Below are 26421 nucleotides of genomic sequence, written 5' to 3'. Positions count from 1 at the left end.
AGTATATATTAAAAATACAGTTGAGCTCCCTGATCCCATTCCTCTCTCTTCCCTGTGGAAGCTGTTATCTTGCATTTGGTATTTATCATTCCCACAGAGTCTGATTTTAACCCAGCATTTAAAGTTGAGGATAGTAGACTGAACATTTGTACTAACTACTTCCTGATTGCCTTTTTCTCCCCACATCTGTTTTATGAGTTCTTGAGATTAAATAGCTTTAGGAATTGGGGCAACTGAGCTTTTAGAATACGTTGCCTACAGTTTCCATTTCTATTTCTAAAAGAGTCCACGAGATATCAGCCTCAGATTGTTGTGTTAAATTTTGAATTACACTGAGCTCGCCAGGTTCCAGACTGCTGCTGCTGGGCTGATCAGCGGATGGTGCCAGTCCTGTGAGTTCCTGTGAGCTATTTATTTTGAGCACTGTTTTGCTGCAGAATGGACCTGGCATCCTGCAGACATTATTAGTAATGAAATTTCAAATGAACTCACAGAAGAGCACAGAGTTTCCTCTGTAAGCTATGAAAATCAAGGAATGATTGTTGTTAATATTGGTCAAAATTGAGATGGAGGGGAGGAAGTAATCCACCAAGTAGTCATTCAGGTCACTGTAGTGTTCCTGAATAACGACTAGCACATCTCATAATTGTGTATGCTTTGATGAGAAAATTAAATTCAGCACCTTTTGTTGTCTCATTGTAAGGGCTCTGTGAATTTCAAGTTTGGGGTTCTTTTTGCCAAAGATGGGCAGCTCACAGATGATGACATGTTCAGCAATGGTGAGTGTCTCCTTTCTTCTAACAGACACCCCGCCCCACTTCATTGCAATTTAGATGATCCCAGCTGAACTTGCCTGTTGCGTTGGAGTTTTTAATGCAAAGAAACAGCCAGTAGTTTTATGAAGTTGAAGGGTAAATTTTCAGGGTAAACTTTATAGGAAAGAAGTTGCCCAGTTTCCTTCATCTGGCAAATATTTATTGGTCACCAAATTACTGGCACCAGGGATACAGTCTAACTGGAAAATTACATGGGGATTTGAGGAATTTCATTCTACATAATCTCAGGAGCAAAGAGGCGACTTTTCTCTGGGATTTTTATGCTTGAGAGAATTATAAAATGGTCCTATTTCCTGTTATTTCACACTTTTCATATTAAAGACCTGTTTCTCATCAATGGGAGCAGTAATGGTGTTTTCATTTTTCAATACTAGAGCCTTGTGACCCCAGTCTGGCAGCGCTCAGGTTGGTTAGTCTAATTCCGTAGTTTTCCTTTCCTCGGATTCTGGGAACTGCGACCCTCCTGTACGGTCTCCGAGAAGAGGGAAGCACGATTTCTCATTCTGTTCGCCTGCTGCACATGTCGGCGGAGCCTAGTTAATTTTCAAGTGATTTCACTGCATAGTTAGAAAACGGGGACTTGTGGACACTACTTTCTTCACATTTGACCTCTTCTTACAGAAATCGGAAGTGACGCTTTTCAAAAATTTTTAAATCTCCTGGGTGACACAATCACTCTCAAGGGCTGGACAGGCTACCGTGGAGGTCTGGACACCAAAAGTAAGGTTGCTTCCTGATCCATTCTGCTGTGATTTGTATAACTTTTGTTAGTCAGCCTCATCTGATTTTGAATTTATACCCAAGGTGGGGTACGCTGTCTTATAACTGTACAGCATTTCTAGTCTTTTTCCTGTACTTTTACTTCTGTCATTTTATTTGCTCTTCACGGACAGTCCTTGATGTAAGCCAGGCAGGTGATGTGAGGCTCATTTGGCCTAAATTTGATAGGCTTCAAATCAGGTACCCTGACCCTCTGGGGGCCCCATCTCACCCACGTTGGAGTCATGTCACAGATTCTGAATACGGAAAGGTTAGGTGATTTGTGAGAGCTGCCCTGTGAGTAACTTAACTGGCAGATGCAGGGATGAAGTATTTGGTCCCAGTTGTCAGGCCTCAGCTCCCCCCTGCCCCTGCCCCCCTGACAAGCTCTGTGTGCCTGTGGTGACTCCTGGAGTACCTGCAGGTCCATCATCCTCACTGCCCTTTCCCAGTGTAATCTGATAGACATCCCTAGGAGTTAGACACTGTTTTCATCCCCATTTTCAAATTAAGAAACTGAGGCTCAGAGAAGGCAAGGTAACGTGTCAAAAGGAGCGTAGCTAATGAGAACTCGAATCCAGGTCTTAACTCCAAAGCGCACGCTTTGAATCACTATACAATGCTGCCAGGGATATAGTTCCTTTTGTTTTATGGACATGATAGCTGTTTGTATGTCGTCTTGTGTTCATTTTGTCCTGAACACCAGCAGTACTAGAAGGCAAGGGATTGTAACATACTCTCCTTCTGAGCCCAGACTTCTCATGATCTCCTCTGCTCCAAGGCAAGGCATGAATCAGACAGCAAGCGAGCTTAGAGGGGGGTGAAGAGGTCCCCCCGTGTGGGCAGGAGCCTTGCATCAGTTGGAGGGGGATCCATACTGTTGCTTCCACTCAGGTGGATAATCGTAGGATCTTTGGGATGTACTAACTGTGCTGTATTCCTCTAGTCTGCAAATAAAGACTATTTCCTTATGGCCTCAGAATTCTCTGTGCTCACTAAATGTATATTGTATTTTACAGATGACACCACGGGGATTCATTCTGTTTATACCATCTACCAAGGGCATGAGATCATGTTTCATGTTTCCACCATGTTGCCATATTCCAAAGAGAACAAACAGCAGGTACGTGTGAACACGCAAACCATTCGATAGTCAGTGACCTCAGTGTGGAGAAAGCATAGCTATGACTTCACAGAATTAGAGACTATGGATGTTAATACATGAGCTGAACTTCAGGCACCAATTTTGGGGATGTTGTTACAGTCTGTTTATTTGAACTTTCAACAAGCCGTAGGAAGAACTACCCTCACTGATCAGGAAATAAAGGATCAGAGGCAGTGGTGCATGTACACGTCTGTGTGGACGTGTGTGTGTGTGTGTGTGTGCCTTTGTGTGAGTGTGGTTTTCTACACTCCTGAGGGACTATCTTGCATATACGTGGCCTTTTCTCTGTGACTTCTGTCCATGTGCCTTGTGTCTTGTCAGAATGAGATTTTTTCCAAGACGTAACACTATGTTTCCTGAGGAATGGTTGCAAGTGTTTTTTCAGGTTAATGCAGGAGGTTAACACTGAGCGTCTACATGGCCTGTGCCCTGTCGGGGAAAAAACTACCTGAGAACACTCCTCACCCACCCCAGAGATTAGCCATCTCCAGGAGAAAACTTGCCAGTTTGATGAAATCTAGATATAACAACGATACATGCTGCTGATTTTTGAAGGATTTGGGGGGTTCAATTTACCTTTTTATTCGATTCTTGTCCCTTTTTTTACACACTGAAGGCATCTGTATAAGTAAATATCACAAATATGAATGGACAGTTGTTCAGCAAAGATTTGTGAAAAATACGAACCTAGAGAGGGTATGTGATGGGCTAAAAGGGCTTTTTTCTGAACACTTATAATCCATATTTCAGTAAGACTTCAGTGAGGGGGAAAGACACAATGCAGATCATTGGGCTAAAACATGGCGGTGTTGTCATGAGACATAGCGGTGCTTTGGGGACATGGTGGGGGTGAGGGGGGTCAGGAAGAGCTCGTTCTGTCTGGTGGTTTGGGGCCTGGAATAAGGAGCTGGTGAATTGTCTTATAGGCAGTGGAGACCCATTGGAGGTTTTAAGCTTGTTCTGATTTTAGAAGGCTAACTGGTAAAGGACAGGTGGAAGCAGAAAGTGCCTCGGCCCAGGAAACCTGCTTAAGTGGCTAAGAGTTACTTTCTGCAAGGCGTCTTCCCTCGTGTGGTTGAGGTGACCTATGTTAGTGCTACCAGGCTGTCTCTACCTCTTAGGAGCTGAAGCTCTTAGGATCTTGGGATCACATTACCTCTTAGGAGCTGAAGCTCTTAGGATCTTGGGATCACATGGAGAAGAGAGACCAAGCTGGCCTTCCCAATCGTCATGAATTGGGTTGACCTCTTACATCTCAACAATAATAGCGAAAAACTTCCACTGAAGTATTTTACAATCCTCCTCCTCCCCCAACTCCGTCCGACATTTTCAGCCCTGTACATTCACCAACATTGCCCATGTCCTGTGACAGATAAGGGCATTAGCCAGAGACAAGAGGAAGCAATGTGACAGTTCAACCTTCACCCAACCCAAGTCTTTAATCTTTTTTTTTTTTTTAATTTGTTTTTGGCTGTGTTGGGTCTTTGTTGCTGCACGTGGGCTTTCTCTAGTTGCGGCGAGTGGGGGCTACTCTTCGTTTAGCCCCCACTGAGCAGTGCGCAGGCTCCTCATTGCGGTGGCTTCTCTTGTTGCGGAGCACGGGCTCTAGGCGCACAGGCTTCAGTAGTTGTGGCATGCTGGCTCAGTAGTTGTGGCTCGCAAGCTCTAGAGCACAGGCTTAGTAGTTGTGGCGTGTGGGCTTTGTTGCCCCGCAGCATGTGGGATCTTCCCAGACCAGGGCTCGAACCCATGTCCCCTGCACTGGCAGGCAGATTCTTAAGCATTGCACCACCAGGGAAGTCCTAAGTCATTAATCTTATCTTTTTGAGGGGGCTGTTAGCACATTAAGATGTAACGCGCTTACCAGGAGAACTGAAATATTCCCAGATGGACCCTGGTGTGCTCAACATCCTGGCCGGCTCCATGGGTAGTGCTAGGGTCCTCCACTTGCCCAGCATCAGTAGATATGAAGAAAATCACAAGTAGAAAACTTGTCTCTATTACCAGGAAGATAAAGCAGGTGGGAAGAGTCAAAGAAATGCACAGTGACGGTGAACCTTATTGGTGCCTGATTGTGGGAGAGCAGAGAAGGACCACTAACTGCAAGCCTCCTTCTGAACCTGTCATGGTTTCTTGGGGGCCTAGGGTAATGGTCAAAAGTCAGAGGCCAACGTGGCTCATAAAATCTTGGTGGCTTTTTGACCTCCTGGCATCTAGAATGCTAGTGGAACAGTCCGAGCCACATCCCAAATCTGATGTAAAGAAACAAACTTTCACAAAGATTTTGTAGGTTCTGGTATTACAGTTAACTCCTTCATCTCTCTCCTCCATCACCAGACCAAACCACAATGGGGGCAGGGGAGGGGGTGTAGTTGCTTGGCTCTCTGAGACTCATCTTCTCCCTAACATCCTGTGATGTCTGCACCCCTAACATCCAGTCTCCCAGCATTCCAGACCCCGACAGCAGCACCTAGGACCAGATGAAAGCACAGGCTCTGTGATCAGCCGGATCTGGGCCAAGCCCTAGCTCTGTCACAAGCTAGCTCTGTGATCTTGGACACCCCGTGTGTGCTGCCAGCCCCAGGGCTCGGTTCTCGGCTCCCTTCTCTTTCTACACTCATTCGTCCCTTTATGATCTCATCCAGTCTTATGGTTCTGAATAGCTTTTATATGCTGCTGACACTCAAACTTACAGCTCCAGCCAGCCCTCATGGGAACTCCAGACCAGATATGCAGCCTTCTCGACACCTCCCCTGGGCTCGATGTCCCAGACCTAGTCTTTCCAAAGCTGAACTCCGACTCTCCTCCAGACCTGTTCCTCCTGCAGTCGTTCTTATTTCTGTTGATGGCTATTCTGTTCTTCCAGTTTCTGGGGCAAAATGACTCTGGAATCATTCTTGACCCCTCTCTGTCTCATCCCATTTTCAGTTTGTCAGGAAATCCTGTTGGCTCGACCTTCAGATGACACCTAAACTCTCTTCACACTTCTGTTACCACACAGCTCTGAGCCCCATCACCTCTTGTTGGATTATTGCAGTAGCTTCCTCTCTGGCCTCCCTGCTTTTACCCTGGTGCCCTGATAGACTGTTTCTCAATCCTCCAGCCAGAGTGATCCTTTAAAATGCACGTCAGTCTCTTCCCAAACTGTGGCTCCTGCTTCACTCAGAGTCAAAGCCAGATCCTTAGAGTGGCCTGCAAGGCCCTGCGTGACCTCTGTTCCTTCTCTGGTCCCATCGCCCACTGCTCTTCTTATTTCCTCCCTCCCAGTCATATTGGCTTCCTTTCCTGTTCCCCAGAGTCACCAGATACTGTCCCATGTCATGGTCTTTGCATTGCCCTTCTTTCTGCCTAGAACTCTCCTAGAACTCTCTCCTACCAGGTATCCTCTGGCTGACTCACTCACTGCCCTCAGATCTACCCAAATGTCAGCTGTTAAACTGAACCCCTGGCTGAATTGAAAGCTGCAACCCACCCTCCCCCAGCGCCCCCAGGCCCCTGCGTGGCTCTCTTTCCTCCACTGCACGTATTACCGCCTAACGTTATGTGTATCATTTAGTACACTTGTTTGTTATATTTACTATGTAATTTCTGTGCCCCCTGCTAGAGTGTACGCCCCATGAGGGCAGGGAGATTTGTCTGCTTTGTTCCTGGCATATACTAGGAGCTCAATAATTACTTTTAAAAAATATGTAAAAGCCATGGAAGCAACCTAAATGCCCATCGACAGACTAATGGATAAAGAAGATGTGGTACATATATTCAATGGAATATTACTCAGCCATAAAAAGGAATGAAATTGGATCATTTGTAGAGATGTGGATGGACCTAGAGACTGTCATACAGAGTGAAGTAAGTCAGAAAGAGAAAAACAAATATTGTATATTAATGCATATATGTGGAATCTAGAAAAATGGTACAGATGAACCAGTTTGCAAGGCAGAAATAGAGACACAGATGTAGAAAACAAACATAGGGACACCAAGAGGAGAAAGTGGGGAAGGGAGGGGCAGTGGTGGGATGAATTGCGAGATTGGGATTGACATATATACACTAATATGTATAAAATAGATAACTAATGAGAACCTGCTGTATAAAAATAAATTAATCTAAAAATAATAATAATAAACAAAAATATACATATAAAAGCTTTATTGAGATATTATTCATACACCATACAATTTGCCCACTTCAGTATGTTCACAAGGTTATTCAACTATCATCACCAAGATCAATTCTAGAATATTTTATTACCCCAAAGAGAAACCCCTCTCCTCTTAGACATTACTCCCCACTCCACCACTGCCCAGTCTCTGGTAACTACCAATCTGCTTTCTCTCTTGATTTGCTTATTCTGGACACTTCATATAAATGAAATCACATAATATGTGGTCTTTTGTAACTAGCTTCTTGCACTTAGCATGTTTTCAAGTTTCATCCATGCTGTAGCCTGTATCTGTAGCTCATCTCTTTTTATTGCTGAATAATTTCCCATTTTTTAGATACCTGCCACATTTTGTTTATCCACTCATCAGTTGATACATCAAAAATTACTTATTTTTATTTCAACATAAAATTTACAATTTTAACTGCTTTTAAGTGTACAGTTCAGTGGCATTAATTACATTAAGTACAGTGTTGTGCAGTCATCCCCACCGTCCATCTCCAGAACTTTATCATCTTCCCAAACTGAAACTCTGTACCCATTAATCAATAAATCTGCATTTCTCCCTCCCCCAGCCCCAGCAACCACCATTCTCCTCTCTGTCTTTATGAATTTGACCATTCTAGGAATCTCATATAAGTGGAATCAAACAGCATTTCCCTTTGTGTCTGGCTTATTTCACTGAGCACAATGTCCTCAAGGCTCATCCATGTTGTACCACGTGTCAGAATTTCCTTCCTTTTTAAGGTTGAATAATATTCCATTGTATGTTTATACCACATTTTCTTTATCTATTCATCCACTGGTGGATGTTTGGGTTATTTCCACCTTTTGGCTATTATGAATACTGCCACTAAGAACACTGGTGTACAAATATTTGTTTGAGTCCCTGCTTTCAATCTTTGGGGTATATACCCAGAAGTGGAATTGCTGGATCATATGGTAATTCTATGTTTAATTTTTTGAGGAACCACCATAACATTTTCCACAGCAGTGGCTATATTTTACTTTCCCACCAGCAATGCATAAGTTCCAATTTTTCCACATTTGTAACAACACTTGTTATTTGGGTTATTTTCTTTTTTTTTAATAGCTATCCTAATGGGTGTGAAGTGGTATCTAATTGTGCTTTTGATTTGCACTTCCCTAATAATTAGTATATTGAGCATCCTTTTGTATGTTTATTATCCATCTGTATATCTTCTTTAAAGAATTGTGTATTCAAGTACTGTGCCTATTTTTTAATCACATTATTTGTTTTTTTGTTGTTGAGTTGTAGGAGCTCTTTATATATGTTATTGGATATATGATTTGCAAATATTTCTCCCATTCTTTGGGCTGCCTTTTCACTTTGTTGATAGCATCCTTTAATGTACAAAAGTTTTAAATTTTGATGTAGTCGAATTTGTGTATTTTTTTCTTTCATTGGCTGTGCTTTTTGTGTCATATCCAAGAAACAATTGCCAAAAATCTTTTTGAACTGAATTGAATTGAAATTATTAGAACATCTCTAAACCTTAGTTTCCTTATTTGCAAAATGAGAATGATATCTAATATGAATCAGATAGGGATCCTGTTCTCGGGAGCTTACTGTATAGAATAGGGGACACACAAGGGATCCACGGAGTACAGTGAATCATTCTGTTTGGCCAATTAGACAAAGGTCTTGGACAGGGGTTGGCAAACTATGGCCCATGGGCCAGATCCAGCGTACTGCTTGTTTTGTTAAATAAAGTGTTACTGGAACACAGCCATGCCCGCTGATTTATGTATTGTCTATAGCTGCTTTTGTGTCACGACAGCAGAGCTACATGGTTGTAAAGAGACAGTACTATCTGCAAACCCAAAAATATTTACTGTCTGGGCCTGTACAGAAAAGACTCACTGACCACAGGTCTAGGAGATCATTTTGGAAAGGTCAGCTGGGGTCAGATCAGGTAGGGCCATTGTTCTCGCCAAGTATATGCTTCAGAACTAGTGAAGGCATTTAGTTATGTTTTTAAATATACATGTTTGAGCCCCGTCCCCAGGGAATTCTGATGCAGTGCTTCTGGTCTGGGGACCTTGAATGCCAGACTAAGGAGATGAAGCAGGAGTGAAGGTGAACCCAATCAGAGCAGTAAAGTGAGAGAGAATGGAGGCAAGGAGGCTGTTAAGGAGGCTCCTGAGGGAGGGTAGTCAAGAGGAAATGCAGGCCTGAATTGGGAGAGGAGGGGAGGAGAAGGCTAGGGAAGCCGGGAGATGGGCTGGTGAAATTTGGGAGGAAAGGAGTCAAAGATACTGAAGCTCTGGGCTCTGTGAGCATTGGGGTTTGTCGTGCCGAGTTAGTGCTTTAACTCTGTGAATGTACCGTGTGTGAGCAAACTTCTCAAGGGATGTGTTGTATGTTTGCATCCAGGTAGAAAGGAAGCGCCACATTGGAAATGACATCGTCACCATCGTGTTCCAGGAAGGGGAGGAACCTTCTCCTGCCTTCAAGCCTTCCATGATCCGCTCCCACTTTACACGTATCCTGAGCCTGTGTGAACCCTCCCATTAGCAAGCTGTTGTTCAGCCTCACTGGCCTTAAAATGACCCTCAAACCAAATGTTACGGTTGACTGGCATGTTGTGGTTGTTTTGCGTTGCTAGATTCTTAGACCCACTGTGTTGTATTTTTCCCTTTCTCTCTCCATCCATTGCAGTAATGGATGGACGCATTCTCAGAGAATTCTTGACTTTGGAACTATCTTCCCTTTCCTCAGGTAGTCTATGAAATGAGGGAAACTTCCTACCACCCATTGATAATAAAGGAATTAGAAGAATTATAGTTAGTGAATCCTCTGAGAAATTTGCTTTAGGTATAAAAACTTGCAAGTTAAGATAAAAAGCCAAAATAATGTGTCTTTGTTGATTCTAAGCCCTAGGAATGGCTGCTATATTACCATCTCTTGACATTTGAGATATGATAGAATTAATCCTATTTTTATTTGCTTTCCCTCTGCTTCCTCTCATCCCTCTTTAGCTCATATTGCTGCCAAAGCCCTGCTGAAGTTCTCGGTAATGTCCAAGCTCAGCTCAGTCACACAGGCCTGGCACATGAGCATGGTCAGCCCAACACACCCCCAGCCTTGGCTCCGTTGTTCTGGGCCCCTGGCCGTGACAGTGAGACCCAGCGGTAGTGCCTACAGGTTGTACATAATAAGTAAAAGGCAACTAATAGGCATTTTTCAGAATAAATTCTGGTCTAGTTGTTCATGTTCCTTGGAAACTCCAGTGAAAATGTTGGGAGATAGAACCGTGGTGACTCATTGCATCTGCAAGTAGATTGCTCTGCATCCTTTGACTTGTTCACTGTAGCCTCACAAAATTGCCGTGAGGGCAGGGAAGAAAACAGATTGCACGTACACATTAATAACAAGTGATATCTTGCTCTGTTCACTGATGTAGGACTCATATTTCCTTCTTCCTGCAGCGGTTCTTCTTGTAGAACAGAAAGAATACTTCTCCAGGAGGGGGAGGGAAGTGATCAGAGTGACGGAGAGATCATCATTATTTTTAGAATTTCCTTTTGTTATGAATTTTAGATTTGAGGCTTGGCATATTTGTTTCTGGAAAGGGACAAGCCGATAATTAATGCAAATTCTTTCCACTAAGTCTAGGAGTAGAAACGCTTTGAGGGACTGAGGATGGTTTTTAAGCCCTAGCTAAGGAAAGCTGGGGCTGGGAGATGGTGGGGGAGGAGGAGGAATGGGAGAAGGAAAGAAAATCTGGTGGAGGTGGTACTATTTCAGACTCAACTCGCCCAACACAAGCAAAGTAGATTCTACTGAGAGGCTGCCACCAGCTACACTGGTTTGTTTTGGTTTGTTTTGTCTAACAAAGCCAGAAGGAGAGAGAGGGAAGGTGTACAGTGGAAACATTTAAATTTCTTTTCTTTTCAAAATGTGTGAGATGAAATATATGACTAATTTCATTTTGGGATCTTGTGTATACTTTCAGGCAAGGGAACTGATCTTTTTGCTTTGTTGTAGTTGCTTAATAGCGTTATTTATATTGCTTTTCTGACGGATTTGGAGAAGTAACCCTTTCCCGCAAGGATGAACACGCAGAGGTTGAACCTGTGTCTTCCCGGGCTGTCTCTTTAACAGAAGTCAAGGTTCCATCTCAGCCTATGGGTGACAGGTGCCCTGACCCCAGGAGTGCAGGCCCAGGATGATTCTGCACACAGGGTTTGCAAAGCACAAGCCGTTGACTGTGTGAGTTGGGGTCGTTGATTAATTTCCTTAACCATCACCACAGATATTTTTGCCTTAGTGAGGTATGATCAGCAAAAGGACAATTACAGGTTGGTAACAACTTTACCTCGATTGCTTGTTCTAATTCTCATGTTTACATGTTAATTTGGCATTCATTTTAAGACTTTTTTTTTTTTTTGGTCACACCGGGTTTTAGTTGCAGCAAGCGGGCTCCTTAGTTGTGGCTCGCCAGCTCCTTAGTCATGGCATGTGAACTCTCAGTTGCAGCATGCATGTGGGATCTACTTCCCTGATCAGGGATCGAACCCAGGCCCCCTGCACTGGGAGCTCGGAGTCTTAACCACTGCGCCACCAGGGAAGTCCCGAGACTCTTGATATACATATTTTTTGATTGATTTGAAAGCCACCGTGTCTTCAGGAAAAGCTTGTTTCATATAGTGTTGCTCCATGCAGTAGACCCAAGGGTCAGGGTCAGGAATGTTACTGTGCTCCACAGAGGGCACAAGTGTGATATGTTTGATCTTGACCAGAGTCCCCTCCTTCCTAGGCTACATTCTTGCCCATTTATCCTTCTCAAAAATTAATCCCGTTCTCAAAAATTAATCTGTTAAAAGGTATCATGATGTTGTGAAAAGAGCATGAAATTTGAGCCAAATAGATCTGGGTTAGAATCCCAGCTCTATCACTTATTAACTTCGAGGCTTTGAAAAAAAAGTGTTTATCTTCTTGGAGCCTCAAGCCTCATCTATGGAGTGAAGGTAATGATTCTACCTGGACAGTTTGGTGAGAATCAGCTGATGCTATGTCTTAAAATACCAAGTATGCTGCCTGGTGTGCAGTGGGTGCTCAGTGGTGGTCTTTGCTATTGTTCCTGGGGTGCCTGACCTTGCCTGCGGCTTGGTGGGTTGGACCACGAAGGATCCAGTTAGACTTGGTCTTTGCCGTAAAGCACACAGGATTGCTGCATGGTGGCCAAGGCTCTGGCAGCCCAGAGAAGGCCCTCCTCCTGTGGAAGGAGTATTCCTAACATATCACATAGGCAACTGAACAAATTTAAGATCCAAATATTGGTGATCTTTGAAGAAAAACCAAGTAATTCTGCAATGTTCTCTACACAGGCTGAAAATATTTTCAGAGGAAAGCGTACCACTCTTTGGCCCACCCTTGCCCTCCCCACCGGTGTTTACAGACCACCAGGAATTCAGGGACTTTTTGCTAGTGAAATGTAAGTTTCTATTTTGAAATGTTTTTGCAACTTGTTCTACAGCAGAATACATTTCTTCCAATTCTCCCAGGATGCTGTGAAGAAGACATCATTGTTTAAGCATTGATTGCATTCCATGTTCTGTTACTTCTTCACGAGAAGCGTATTTAGTTTTCTGACAGTGTTGTGAAGGTCTCTCCTGGGTTCTCATCTATACCTACCATCCTACCCACCAAATAGCTAATATTTATTCAGTTTGATATGCCTAGCTCTGTGCTCTTTAATACGTATTATATGACTTACATTCTTACAACAACCCTATAAGGAAATATGGTTATATCCATTTTACAAGCTAGAAAATTGAGGCCCCAAGAATCTAAATAATTTGCTTTAAAATGCACAGATAACAGCACAGCTGGGATTCAAACCCATAACTATCTTGACCTCAAGCTCCAAACTGTACTGCACACTTTCTATTCTGTGCTCTAATGTGTAACTGGACATTCCACTTTATTGACTCTCAGTGTCTGTTGTCCACTAAACCACCGGCTTTTTCTTCCAGAAGAAACTTTCATTGAGCTAAGAATCCCAGTACTCTGCTTAGGCAATTGTTATTTTTTCTAACAAAATGCAGCAAATATATATTTAATCCCATTGAATGGCATCCTGGTGGTTTTGCCCATGTGTTGGATGAGTGGGTGGATGCGTGGGTAGGTGGATGGATGGATGAGTGGGATGGTTGGATGGATGGGTGGGTGGGATAGACGGATGGATGGATGGATGGTTGGGTGGGTGGGTGGAATTGTGGATGAGGGCACGTTGGGTGTGTGCTAGGTCTTCAAGTAATTAGATATACCCTCTGCTCAGGAAGCTTGTAATCCAACAAGAAGGGTAAGATAGACATACCTATGGACTATGGGTTTGTAGAGAGAAATTTAGAGAGTTTTTAAGCATTCTTCCATGAAAGAAGGGTTATACCAGTATTAGGAAAGTGGGTGGCATTTACTGTGAGAAGTTTCCTTGAGAAGGGCATTCTTCAATAGCCTGTTAATATTTGTAACTCCCTTTATAACTTGATTTATTTTAGTAATTAATGGTGAAAAAGCCACTCTGGAAACCCCAACATTCGCCCAGAAACGTCGACGAACTCTGGATATGTTGATTCGATCTTTATACCAGGATTTGATGCCAGATTTGCATAAGGTAACCCTGGGTCCGTGGTGTTCTTTCCTTCTCACGGGGTCTGAGTTGAGAACACAAGTCCTAGCGATGAGTCCTGGTTAGAAAAGCATAGAGTCACCTGATCCTGCTGTCAACACTGGACTGTGGCCTCCAGGGACTCATGTTCTCTCATGGTTGTCACGGGAAGAAGGGATGTTGAATGTCCATATACAAGAGTGTGATTTTCATAAAGCCAAGGCCTGTGGAAATCGAGATGCAGGCTGAGGGCATGAATGTCAGTCAGCAATCCCTGGAGCATTTGAGAGTACTTTTGGGGTACCTGTCTTTGGGGGTACTGCTCAGCATTACTCGTGCCATGGAGCTGATGGACAGGCAAAGTGGGGATTTGGGGGAGAGATTGGGGGCTCTATAAGGTTTTCTGGAGATTTACTGGCGAGCCCTATATTCAGGCACTGAAATAAGTATGTACATTTACTGAAAATCCACTTTGTGCCAGATACTTCCTAGGCTGAAGGTGTATCCACACTGATGGGACCCAGTACCTCCCTGAGGAGCCCAGCGCCTCGAGGGGCACCCATGCTTTTTGGAGGCCTCTAGACTCAGTGCGAGATCGCCACATGTCAGAGTGGCTAACGAGTGTTAATGCAAAATGAAATCATCGTTGTTTAGAAGCATTTCCCAAATTTAACAAGGAAGCACGGAACAAGGGGGAAGACTTCCCTAGAATCGGTACAGCCACAGACTCCAGGAAAAGGAGTTGCTACTGACGTGTGAACATAAATGCAGTGTCCGGTCTCAGGTGGCCGCCCAGAGAGATGAAGAACATCAAAACGAGCTGGTGCTCGTGCAGTCCTTTCCCTTCAACACAGTGACCACCACCATCTTATAGGTGCCCTTGACTTCTGGCTGGTCGATACATCCTAACTACTCACAGGGATTGGTCCAGACCAACCCCAGGGCCTTAAAGAGCCAGCCATAATTGGCAATCTGTCCATTCCCTTTTTTCCTTAAAGTCAGGAAACGGTGAAGAGAGGGTACCAAGAGGAATATGTGATGTCCTTCAGGTCTCAGCTGAAACATCACTGCCTTAGCAGCCTTCCCCAGCCCCCAGCTGCAGCCACGTGCCCCTGTTAAATGCCTCCACATGCTTTAGGGACCTCCCCTTCATAGAAATTATCCCATGTGCCAGTCATGTAATCAATTACTTAATCTGTCTCCCCCGTAGACTCTGCTCCACCAGGACACAGACCATGTGCATCACATCCCCCAAATCCAGCAGAGCAGTAGATGCTCAGCCAATACTTGCTAATTGCATGCATGCACCCAGTTCTCTGCAGTTTGGAAGAAAACTAACATTTACTGAGTATGTGCCCAAGCACCTTCCATGCATTTCCTCACTTAGTCCTCATAACACACCTCAGAGACCGGTATTAGCCACACAAAGACACTGAGACTCAGAAATTAACTCCCTTGCCCGAAGTTACCCAGAAGGCCACAGAGCTGCACAACTCCAGGGAGTACCGTCCGCATAGAATTTTGTATGTCGTGTTCCAGGGGTGCCCCTCTCTGAGCATGGCGTCCCTGGAGTTGTGTGTGCAGCGTGGTGGCCGACCACGCTGTTAGGCAGTTAGTAAGGCGGTGGGGGGGAATGCTGGTTTGCTTGATTTCAGAGCCCGTGCTCTCAGCCTCTACGGGGCGGGCTCTCCCCCTGTTGGCTCCTTAATCCCTCGTGTCTAGCACAGACCTGGCGGGCACTTAAGTGGTGCCTCATAGATGCTTATTGAGAGAATGAGTAGAGAAGGCAGAAGTAGGACCATTTGGACAAATAGGTTTGTCCACTAAGAGAAGCCAAAGGATGAGATTTGACAACCATCTTTGGAATTCATAACTTGTCTTTCTTTTTCAGAACATGCTTAATAGACGATCTTTCAGTGATGTCTTACCAGAGTCGCCCAAGTCAGCACGGAAGAAAGAGGAGGCCCGCCAGGCAGAGTTCGTTAGAATAGGGCAGGTGGGTTTTATTCTGACACCTGTTTTATTCTGACATCCAAACCAGATGGCCCACCTGCAAAGAATGTTATGTTTGCATACTCCTGGAAGAGCTCTGTCACTTCTCTTAGGATTACTGTGGAACCACGAGTGAGATTTTTAAAAGTTTTATTGAAGTATAACTGATTTACAATGTGTTCATTTCTGCTGTACAGCAACGTGATTCAGTTATACATATATATTCTTTTTCATATTCTTTTTTATTATGGTTTATAACAGGATATTGAATGTAGTTCCCTGTGCTATACAGTAGGACCTTGTTGTTTATACGAAGATTTTTTTTTGGCTGTTTTGGGTCTTCGTTGCTGCGCACAGGCTTTCTCTAGTTGTGGCGAGCGGGGGCTACTCTTTGTTGCGGAGCACGGGCTCTAGGCGCACAGGCTCAGTAGTTGTGGCTCACAGGCTCTAGAGCGCAGGCTCAGTAGTTGTGACTCACGGGCCCAGTTGCTCCGTGGCATGTGGGATCTTCGCAGACCAGGGCTCGAATCCATGTCCCCTGCATTGGCAGGCAGATTCTTAACCACCAGGGAAGTCCCTAGACAAAGGAGATTTTTGATAACCATGTAGGCGTAGCTCTCTGCAGGCGTGAGTGAGAGGAAAGCCCTCTGCTGAAGCGGGGGTGACACTGGCTGGGAGCAAGAGGCCACAGGGCCCAGGCTGGGCTCCCTCTTGATAAAGGAGCATGTATCATTTGCCTGCCTCCCGGGAATTTTCTGAAGTGTGGGGAGCCAATTTAGGGAAAGCACCTTGAACTCCTCCCTGGCAGGAGTCAGCACATAGGGGGTGTCCTCGCAGGAGACCTGGATTCCCTCTACCGCTTGGAAGTAGTCGTCACAGTGAGGCGGCTCCCAGGCATCACCTTATTCCAGATTTTGGAGGAAACCATTCCCCCTTTGCCTTGCTCCTACGTGACATTAGTATTACTTAGTTCTGGAGGTGACACAGCTTTCTGCCTTGGTCCCATGTCACAAGAGGGAGGAGGAGAGCTGCCAGCTGCAGACAAGGTTCTGACCCAAAAGTCGAAGCCAATAGCAAGGCGATCAGGAAAGCTTAACAGCAAAGATAACCTTTTCCCAAAGCAGGTGCACTGTTACTGGGGCCCTCCAACTTTGGTCCATGTTTAAAGATACCCCGACTCGGGACTTCCCTGGTGGTCCAGTGGTTAAGACTCCACGCTCCCGATGCAAGGGGCTCGGGTTCGATCCCTGGTCAGGGAACTAGATCCCACATGCTGCAACTAAGACCCGGTGCAGCCATAAATAAATAAATATTTAAAAAAAACAAACAAAAAAAGATGCCCTGACTCTACTTTCAGAGATTCTGATTCATCAAGTTTGAGGAGGGACCTGGGGATTTTTTCCAATACTGATGGTTTGGAAATCACTGTACTGATATACTGATTAGTTGAAATGACAGAAAGCATTTGGAGTCATGAGGGCTTCACCAGGTCCAGCTGACTCCATTCCTTATCTTCAATGATAGGGCAGCATGGGAACCTGAAACTTTAGCCGGAAATTACTCCTGTTTCATTAAAAAATTTTTTTTCAAATCATACTTGTTGATCCTGCTGTTCTTTTACTGCCTGATAAACTAAAAGAGATCTCTGTTCTGTCAGGCGCTAAAACTGAAATCCATCGTGAGAGGGGATGCTCCATCAAGCCTGGTGGCCGCGGGGATCTGTAAAAAAGAGGTGAGTCGATGATGCTTTCAAGTTCAACTGTGAATGTCCTTTGTCCTCAATGAAGTTATTGAGATTCTTAGAAAGAGTTTTGTGGAGCAGGAGGAGGGACAGCTTGTCTACAGCAGAGTCCGCAGGGGAAGCCCCAGATAAAGTTGGGTGGCATCTAGTGAGAGCCCCCCTGTTTCCATAGTGTGCCTGTGCCTTTGCTTAAAGGAGCAGCGCTTCTAGACTGGGCCTGGACAAGCAGACTGGGCTCAGCAGTGCTCCTCAAGCCTTGTGTGCCTACAGACCACCTGGACATCCTGACCAAGTGCACGTTCTCATCAACAGCTCTGCGTGGCAGGGCCAAGATGCTACATTTCTAACAGGATCTCAAGTGGTGCCTGTGCTGCTGACACGGACACACTAAACGGCAAGGCTCTAGGGCAGTATTTCTCAGGCTTTAGTGTGTGTTAGAATCACCCCCAGAGTTTCTGACTCCACAGGTCTGAGTGGGCCCTGAGAATTTGCATTTCTAATAAGTTGATGCTGATGGTGTTGGTCAGAGGACCACAGCTGAGCAACCACTGCTTCATCTACAGTTCATTCAGCCAAACCAATAATTCTGTGGCCTGAGTATCTACTTCTCATTTCCACTTCCTGTGGAAAAAGAACTAGGTGGTCATCAAGCATAGAAGAGAAAACAATGAAAACAAGTCGCAGTACAAACTTACTGTTGGCATGATTTCGTATTGTAAAGCCATACCCTACATACTGAAATATGTCTATGTTCAGAATATGTAAACGGTAGTTAAATGGAACAAATCCACAGACAGTGCATCACTGGAGAAATGGCCATCGTAAGAACAAAAGAATTACGAATACATCTACTTTCGCAATAAAGGTATGGATGATCTGTATCTGAATTGCAGAACCTACAAACTTTAAAGTCTGGTTTCAAGAAAATGATGAGCTCAAAATACAACTGATGCCGAAAAACCACAGCCAATTTCAGACAAGACCGACGGCAAAGCATCTTTTCCAAAGGTTCCAAAGGTTGCAAAAATTCCCACTATCTGCTTGTTCCTGTGAATAGTAGAATTTGCAGTGTTGTCAAGCCCTTTATAGATAACAAATTCCAGTAAGATTTAGTAACCTTCTTAATAAGAAGTTCTTAGGTGTACATAAAAATGAAAGTAACTTGTTCACTGGTAAATGACAAAGAAAGAGCTTCCAGTTTTTGGATCAGTGCGTGACCTACCAGTGGGCCACGGGCCATCCTTGAAGAAACACTACTCTCCAGGCCCTCACGGACTGTGGTGAAGTTGGCTCCGCAGAGGCCAGAGTCCCACATGCTGCTCCCGAGGGTGCTCTACTTCCAGAGCATGGGCACTGTCAGTCTCCTAGGCATCCATCGTTCCATGAGCTGTGTTAATGTCCTTAGCGGGGAGCCAGTAAAGAGTTCTGGGCTTGGGCAGGAAGGCCCGAAGACCACATCGTTGCCCTCAGAATCTGCACCAAGCCCGTCATGTGGCAGCGGGGAGTCCAGTGCAATGATAAGTGCCATCAGGCCTCAGACCAGAGCGTCTGTGGGTCTGGGGCTGAGTTCTCATCGCTGACACCTCCGACGTGACGGCCTCAGACTCTTGCAGTCCCCAGCCACTTTGAGGGCCCATGAAGCCAGTGGACCCCCATGCCCCCAACACACACACTCCAGCCCATTAAAATTATGAATGGCGCCTGTACAGCACATTGAATACAGTTTCAGTGCTTCACGGACCTCCCTAAGCCCCCCTGGATACTTCAGGGCCCCTCGATCTTCTGGGTTAAAAACCCCAGTTCTGCATAAGCGTTCTGATCTTGTGTCCTGCACTCAGAGAACATTCTGTTATTCAGAGTTGGCTTTCCACCTTGGTGTCTAATGCTCTAGCGTCTGTGTCTGTCGCCCAGTTGGCATTTACATTGGCTTTGCTTTCCCATATCCTCCTGCTCTAAGTCACAAACTCAGAATTTCCAGAAATCTTAGGGAACTGCCATTCTAAGTAATGACCTGCACTTGTGCAGTCCTCTTTCAGTTTATAAAATATCTTCACATTCTTTGTGTGATCTTTTCACAACAGCCTGAGCCTCATCTTAGCAATAAGAATATTCATTTTGAGGCTGTTGGGTTTTATAAAGGGAAAGCATACTTTTCTAAGACAGCAATAATGCACACAGGGTAAACAGTGTTTACCCTCATCCCAAATGACACCCTTGCAGGTGACCTCAGAGCCATCGCTTCTACTTTGAGTGTGCGAGCGTGTGCTCACCCGGCCCATGCAAACACACCTACGCATGCACATGGGCTCTTGTACAGCCCCAGGTAAAAGTGAAGACATGGGACTTCAACTCGTCCCTGAGAATCTCCACAGACTTCCTTGTCCCTTGAGGGCAAGCCACATGCTTTGGAGGGAAATTAATGGTTCAGGTGAGAATGTCCCTGATTCTGGTGTGGTTCAGAAGCCACGAACTACACCTGCAGACTCCAGGCATCGGCCGCAGCTCCGAGGCAGCAGTGATGTGGGGCTGACTCTTCCTGCCCGACACAGAATGAAACTAAGGATGCGAGTTCCATGACGTGAATGTGTCACGTGGGGGAACACGAGTGGGTTTCATCAGCAGCCCTCGCCATATTCCTACAAACAGGTGTTATTTTTTTCTTGAAGATTTGTAGCCTTAAATGGGTCAGTAAGCATTTTCATGTTAAGACGATATCAACTTCTTGCATTGTGTACGGTTTAATAATTTTGCCGAATCAGCAACACAGGAATCTGACTTTGTTTAGAGAGTTGGGTGGGACTTCCTTTTATAATAAAGAGAAACGTTTGCTTAGAAAACGTTACCAATGCTTCGATTGCCCCTGTGGGGCGTCATTACGATATAGACTCTGGTCACGGTGCCAGAAACATGTGACTCCAGCCTTTTCCTATTGCGTGCGTTTCTGGAAGGAGACTTTTCTTCTTAAGAAAGGTAACTGAGTCAGAGCCCTTCTAGCTCCCAGGGTTTGAGGGCATCTGTGTTGCTGTTTTGGGCGGTGGTGTGCTGTGCGTTTCCACCTGATGGGCCGGTGTGTTCTTTCTGGTGCACTTACCTTCTGATGCTTGGTTGCCTCGCAGCCTTGGGAGCCCCAGTGTTTCTGCAGTAATTTCCCTCACGAAGCCGTGTGTGCAGATCCCTGGGGCCAGGCCTTGCTGGTTTCCACTGATGCTGGAGTCTTGCTAGTGGATGGTTAGTGAGTAGCTGCTCCTTCAAATGTCTCTCTTTGTATAACTTGTAGTACTTCTAAGATGGGTGACCACCGGTCAGCTCCCTTTAGATAAATGGGCCCTCAGCAGTGTCCTTAGCAGAGCTTTATTTCCTTAAAAATGACTCCCTTGTTTTCAACAGGCAAGCCTGGGCCGTGGGGGGCAGGGGGTGGGCGCGGGCCTGCATGACAGTTTCATCCCTTCCGATTAGTCTGTGGATATCAAATAACCTGCAAGGAAAATCTCCTTTGCGGCCAATACTTATCATGATTCCAAAATTTTACTTTAAATTGACAAGGGCAGGTTGTTATTTAGAGCCGCTGTCTCAGGGATATGCTCTCTCTTGAAGCGCTTTTTTTTTTCTTTTAAGATTTCTAATTCGAAAAGTACTCAGTATCCAAAACAAACAATAAGAATCTTAGATAACCTATATTTGATGGATAGAGAAACAAAGATTTTGACAGGAAGATAGATCTCATCTCAATATAAAACCAAACTTTTCACAGCCGGGTGGGTCAGCCTGCCCCCAGGGAGGCGGTCAGCTCCCGCCTTGGCAAGGATGCCGTAGAGGGCATTCAACTTCGAGTGGGGATTTAATTTAGCCTCAAGGACTGTGTGGTCCTTTCCAGCAGGAGGCCCCTTGGATTCTTCTAGACTCCTAATGAATGATAAAGGAGCTAAACACTAGTAGCAAGTCATGTCCTGGGGCTTCAGAGGGACCCATAGGTGTAGAGACAGCATCTTCCAAGGGCACATCCTCCGTGCACAGGAGCAGGCCTCCCGGTCTCTGGTTACCATAGTGATGCTTTATGAGCATCCTGAAGGCCACCTCCTGTGAGAGTAACATAGCGGCCTAAAACTGCAGCATCTTCCCATCCTTGGCCTCCACCTTTACTGCCTCCTCAGTCCCTGACTCAGCACATTTATAAGTACGTGCTGTGTTCCGGGCCCCATGCTAGGACAATGAGAGGTGGACAAGACTTTATAATGGACTTATTTCTGACCTTATCTGTTATTTTTGCTGTATCTTTAAATGTTGTATCCATAACATAATTTTTTAAATTCACATATATACACATATATAATTGTGTATATAACTAATTTACTGAAAGCCAGATAACTTAAAATTCATAAATTCAGAATTTAAATTAAATATTTAATTTTAGAAACTTTTATAAAACAATTAGAAAATCTTTGTGATCTTAAAGAAAACCTCTCTGAGCTTCAGGTTTCTCTAAAGTGGGGGTAATTTTTTAAGTAGCTATAAAATAGTTTATGATAATGAGAAATGATGAACGAAACAAAATAAGGATGATGATCCTAACCGCAAGGGAGGAGATGTGGAGATTACACGACGTTACCTACTTACCTGTAAGCGCTTAAAGCAGCGTCTGGCACACAGCAGTAACTTACCAAACAGTCGCTATCATCATTACTCTATCCCTATGAACTTGCCAGAAGGTAACAAAATCTATAGATTTTGCTCAAAGTACAACCAAATAAAAGAATTTATTTAAAAAAACAAACCTTAGGGGTTTAGCCTAGTCTCTTAGTTTTACAGATGAAGAAACAGAAGCCTAAAGAAATGATGTGAAATGACTTGCCCAAGACCATACAGCTGGTTAGTGGCACAGCTGGAACCAGAACCCAGAGGTGATTCCTTGTCCAGTGCTCTCTCCACTAAACCAACTACATTTTATTAAAATTAAATTAAGCTCTACCAATGTGACTGTCTTTACCTTGATGCAGATTTCTAAGACTATACTCCTGGGCAAATAATTATGAAAATTTTTGTGATGAAAACAATGTCAAATTCTACCTGTTTGCCTTTTTAGGAAAGAGAAAGTATGTTTCATAGTGACTATTTGTAAGGCTTGCCTAAAAACAGAAAAAAATTTTCTATTCAAGTTGCTTCTATGTAAATGTAAAATCCAAACCAAGATTACCAAGTCCCTTTCTGAAATTTTCATCTTTACGTATCCAAAATGTAATGGAAGTGTCAGATATAAGGATTATTGTGACTGCCAGGAAATTCTTTTCTTTCAAACTTGAGGGACGTTGTCTTAACACAGGTGGTAGCCATATACACCCACCACCAGCTTAGATGTATTACTCAGATTATTACTTTCATGTCCTAGTTATGCAGTAATGCATCCCTGTTTGCCTTTGCTAAAAAGAGAATAACCCTTAAGGCTTTCTTTGTATTCCTTGTTGTGCTTTTAAACCATAATTCTCTTGTTATTTCTTTGTTTACCTTTTTCTTGTCTACACTTAATTGTATTACGAATTATCTCTGTGAGTGAATCTCTCCATTTCATTTCACGCCAAGTTCCACTCTATCCCATTAGCCTCCGCTTAATTTCATTAGACTTACCCCCTTGAGAGTCTGCTCCTTTCAAGGTCACTATTAAACATCAAGATTCTTTGCAAAAAAAAGTGTAGCAAAACCTACTCTGAAGGGAGACTAAATACTGATTAAATATGCTATCACCATTTGTTTTGGTTTTGCAGTAATAGGAAAGCCAGCTCTAAAAGATTGTTTCTTCCTAAAGAGATTACAAGAAGGAAACCATGTTATGAAATAGTCATTGAATCCACGTCACTTTCTCATATCCTTTCCTTCCCTTCCTTCCTGTGCTGTATATAAACCTGTTTAGCCACCTGAGAAAGACGACTAGATGGAGAATAAATGCTCATTTACTCTGTACATAGTCAGGCAGCCACATGGTATCCCTCTGTTTTAACCGCAAAATGAAGTGCTTCTGTCACGTTAATTCCTTACGGCACAATTTTCCCGTGCTCACCCCATCAATCCACAGGGATACAGTGCTGTATTTAGGCTACAACACTGGCTAAGAGCCCAGACTTTGTCCTTGCACGGACTTGGGTTCCGCAAGCTCAAGACGTGAGCTTAGACAATTTTCTATCACCTCTGAGCCTCAGGTTCCTCATTTGTTAAATGGGAGTATTAGAAGTTCCTACCTAGTAGGGTCATTGGGAAATCTACATTAAATGACACATAAAACACTTAGCATTAAGGCCTGGCATGTAGGAAGCCCTCAGTGTATGTGAACTGTCATTCACAAAATGAAACAAGCATAGTCACTTAGTCAAACATAGAGACGGGTACTGGAGTGATCATCTCATGGTTTGAAAAATTGAGTCTTCCCCCACAGAAGCACAAAGAGCCTGAGAATCAATCCTCTTGGGAAGGCCTGGGCTAGAGGAGCAGGAAAGTGTTTGATGGGCTGTCACAGAATTCACATTAGCCCCGATCATGAAGGGCAACTAGAGCCAAGCCCTCTGTCTAATAAGAGCCTAGCAGGCTCTGTGCTCTGAAAAATACAGCGCTCTCACAGGCCTGCAGGAGAGGGATGATAAAAGCTCTACTCCCTCCTGGGCACCATCCAGGGAGGGATGAACTCCCAGACAGGTTTCTGGAAGAGCCAAGATCCTCAGGGCCTCTCACACCTAAATTACAATTAAGGAAACACCCACACCCACAGCCAAACACTTGAAGACCTAAGTGTCTTCGAAGTGCAGATAAAGAATAAGCTAGACACTTCCGCCTAAAATGTCTACACCATCCTGGGACATCTTTGCCTTGCCCTGAGTCTATGTCAAGCTCAGAACAGACCCTTTGCTTATGGAACAGCCTTAATTCTTTTAGCCCTCTTTGTCCAAGGGACCCCCGGGAGCAAAGTTATTGCTGGCAATTTAAGATCCCAGTAAGTAAGCTTAAAAACAAATCCTATGTATAATTGCAGTGTCTTTAATCACCTGTTTACCTGACGTCTTCCCAAATGTTTCCACTAAAATTAGTTTTTTCCTGTTAGTTGGGAAACATAATTGATATTTCTCTCTTATTTTTGTCTAAAAAGGAGATTTCATATTCCTATATGGAGAAATACTGAAAATTTATAGGTAAATTACTATTGATGCGGACATAGGGCATGTTGCAATAGGAAGTTTGTTTTTATTTTATATACAAAAGGAAATTCTAATTTTGCTTTCTTGAGAAATATGCAAAATAACCTAAGATGTGATATGATTTCAAACATGACAAAAAATCAGAAAATGCTCAAGAGAAATGGCTAAGCTTATTAGCATTTTTTAAAACTTGGTGTTCAGTTCTTTGGAATAATCCCAGCAAAAACTGGAATTGGGAGATGCTGCCTTTTCTTTGATGAACACTGAGGAGAAGAATACAGCTTAGGGGCCCTGCCGTTACGCTCCCTGTATGGAGTTGTGAATGCCTTTGGGAAAGAAATGCCAGTCCTTCTCCCTGAGCTAAGAGGAGACTAGTGCTTGAACTTTCTGTGTAGCCCTTATGAAAGCTCTAGAAGCTGTCCTCCTTCCTCGCCTAGGGAGAACCGGGGTCCAAAACTACCCACAGGCACGTTTTGTAGGTTCTAGAAAGTGTGGTCTGGGTTGCAGCATCAGGTAACCAGGTTTCCTCTTCCAGATGACCTTCCATCAGTGCCAGTGTTTGACAAAACTCTGCCCGTGAAGCAGATGCATGTGCTGGAGGCGCTGGACCTTCTGATTTTCAGAGCAGACAAAGGTGGTACTCCTCTCCAGGTGACGTTTTCTGGGAGGAAGGGAAGAGTGTAGCCTGCGGCCGACACAAGGGTCGTGGGGCTCTGGCTGCATCGGTGGTGCCAGCTGTTTCTTCTCCTGGTGCCCAGGGCTCAGGGGCCTTGGTGGCCCATATGTCCTCTGAGGAGGGGATGGTGAGGGAGAGAAGGGCGGGGGGGCATCCTTGATTGCATCATTACATAAAGGCGATGCGGGGTTTCTCCTGGATTCTGGAACACCTCAAATTCTGATTTCTCGAGCAGTGGTTTTCCTATACAATCCACCCTTTCAGTTCTTCCAGGTCGTCTTACTTTTCCATCCATCTCCTCCGTCTGCTTTATCCCACCAGGGAAAGACGCCCGCCTCTTTGTCTTCAGGCTCAGCGCTGTGCAGAGGGGCATGGAGGGCAAGCAGGCCGTGAAGGGCAAATATGACTGCAGAGAAAACAAGCTGGAGAAAACCAAAGGTGACTCGATTCTTCATATTTTGGTGGTTTCTGTCCAATTAATCTTTTTCTCAGACTGCCCAGATTTTACTGAAAAGAAAAATGAGTGGGAATTTGATTTTATTTGTTTTCACTTGGAAACATCACAAAGGCAGCATCACTGCTTCCCTAAGAGAGCTTGAGTGATAGAAAAGCAGGTTGAGGACTCAAGGAAATTCCAGGTCTTGTTTGACAAGTTTGGAACGAGTTAAGCTCTGTGAGCAAACCTGTGAAAAGAGACTTTTAGACTTTGGTTCCTGGAACTCTGATCACCCTTCACTTTAGTTCATATCATGTAATGGGTGTGAAGCTAAGTCCACAAACTCTAGTAGAGAGGGAATATGACTTCCTTAATTGTCCTGTAATTCAACCTAATTTTTATTTCAAGTCCCCACTTTGCCTGGTGGAGGGAACGTTTCTTGGTCATTTCGCTGGGTTATGCTTAATTTCCGGGGTTCTCAGGTATCACCAAATTGTCAAAGCTTGGGGGCTTCCCGCCTCTCGTCGTGTGTTCAGCATCACTGATTTCTCTTCCCAGGCTGCCACTTGTACGCCATTAACACTCACCATAGCAGAGAGCTGAGGATTGTGGTTGCCATTCGGAATAAACTGCTTCTGGTCACGAGGAAACATAGCAAGACAAGTGGGGTGACCGGCATGTCACTGTTATCTCCCCTGTCCGAGTCACCTGTTGAAGAATTCCAGTACATCAGGGTAGGTTTTCTCTTCAGATCGTTCGGCTCCTGGCCAGGGTGTCACGAGGCAGACTCCCTCCTTCCACCCAGAGTCTGTCATCCATTGGCGTTCAGGAACCGACTGGG

General features: G+C 44.4%; 1 protein-coding gene and 1 long non-coding RNA gene across 9 annotated transcripts in view; one reads left to right on the top strand and one right to left on the bottom strand.

Moving 5' to 3' along the window:
* The window catches only part of GARNL3 (GTPase activating Rap/RanGAP domain like 3), a 154204-nt gene that overhangs the window by 105406 nt on the left and 22377 nt on the right, over positions 1-26421 (top strand). For all 8 annotated transcript variants that reach the window (XM_082470056.1, XM_082470058.1, XM_082470063.1 and 5 more), the window contains 13 exons: positions 704-779; positions 1458-1556; positions 2615-2718; positions 9321-9429; positions 11203-11248; positions 12278-12384; positions 13451-13566; positions 15452-15556; positions 17210-17284; positions 20410-20521; positions 25004-25102; positions 25466-25582; positions 26139-26314. In XM_082470056.1, coding sequence (XP_082326182.1) covers positions 704-779; positions 1458-1556; positions 2615-2718; positions 9321-9429; positions 11203-11248; positions 12278-12384; positions 13451-13566; positions 15452-15556; positions 17210-17284; positions 20410-20521; positions 25004-25102; positions 25466-25582; positions 26139-26314 — 1341 coding nt within the window. The remainder of the gene's footprint in view (positions 1-703; positions 780-1457; positions 1557-2614; positions 2719-9320; positions 9430-11202; positions 11249-12277; positions 12385-13450; positions 13567-15451; positions 15557-17209; positions 17285-20409; positions 20522-25003; positions 25103-25465; positions 25583-26138; positions 26315-26421) is intronic.
* Positions 1-26421, bottom strand: part of LOC309664594 — a 135604-nt gene that overhangs the window by 91814 nt on the left and 17369 nt on the right. The gene's annotated exons all lie outside the window — the stretch shown is intronic.

Source organism: Balaenoptera physalus (genome assembly GCF_965194825.1).
Source record: "Balaenoptera physalus genome assembly, chromosome: 7".
NCBI lineage: Eukaryota > Metazoa > Chordata > Mammalia > Artiodactyla > Balaenopteridae > Balaenoptera > Balaenoptera physalus.
Note: the sequence above shows the minus strand (reverse complement) of the source record. Positions and strands in the feature narration are given on the sequence as shown.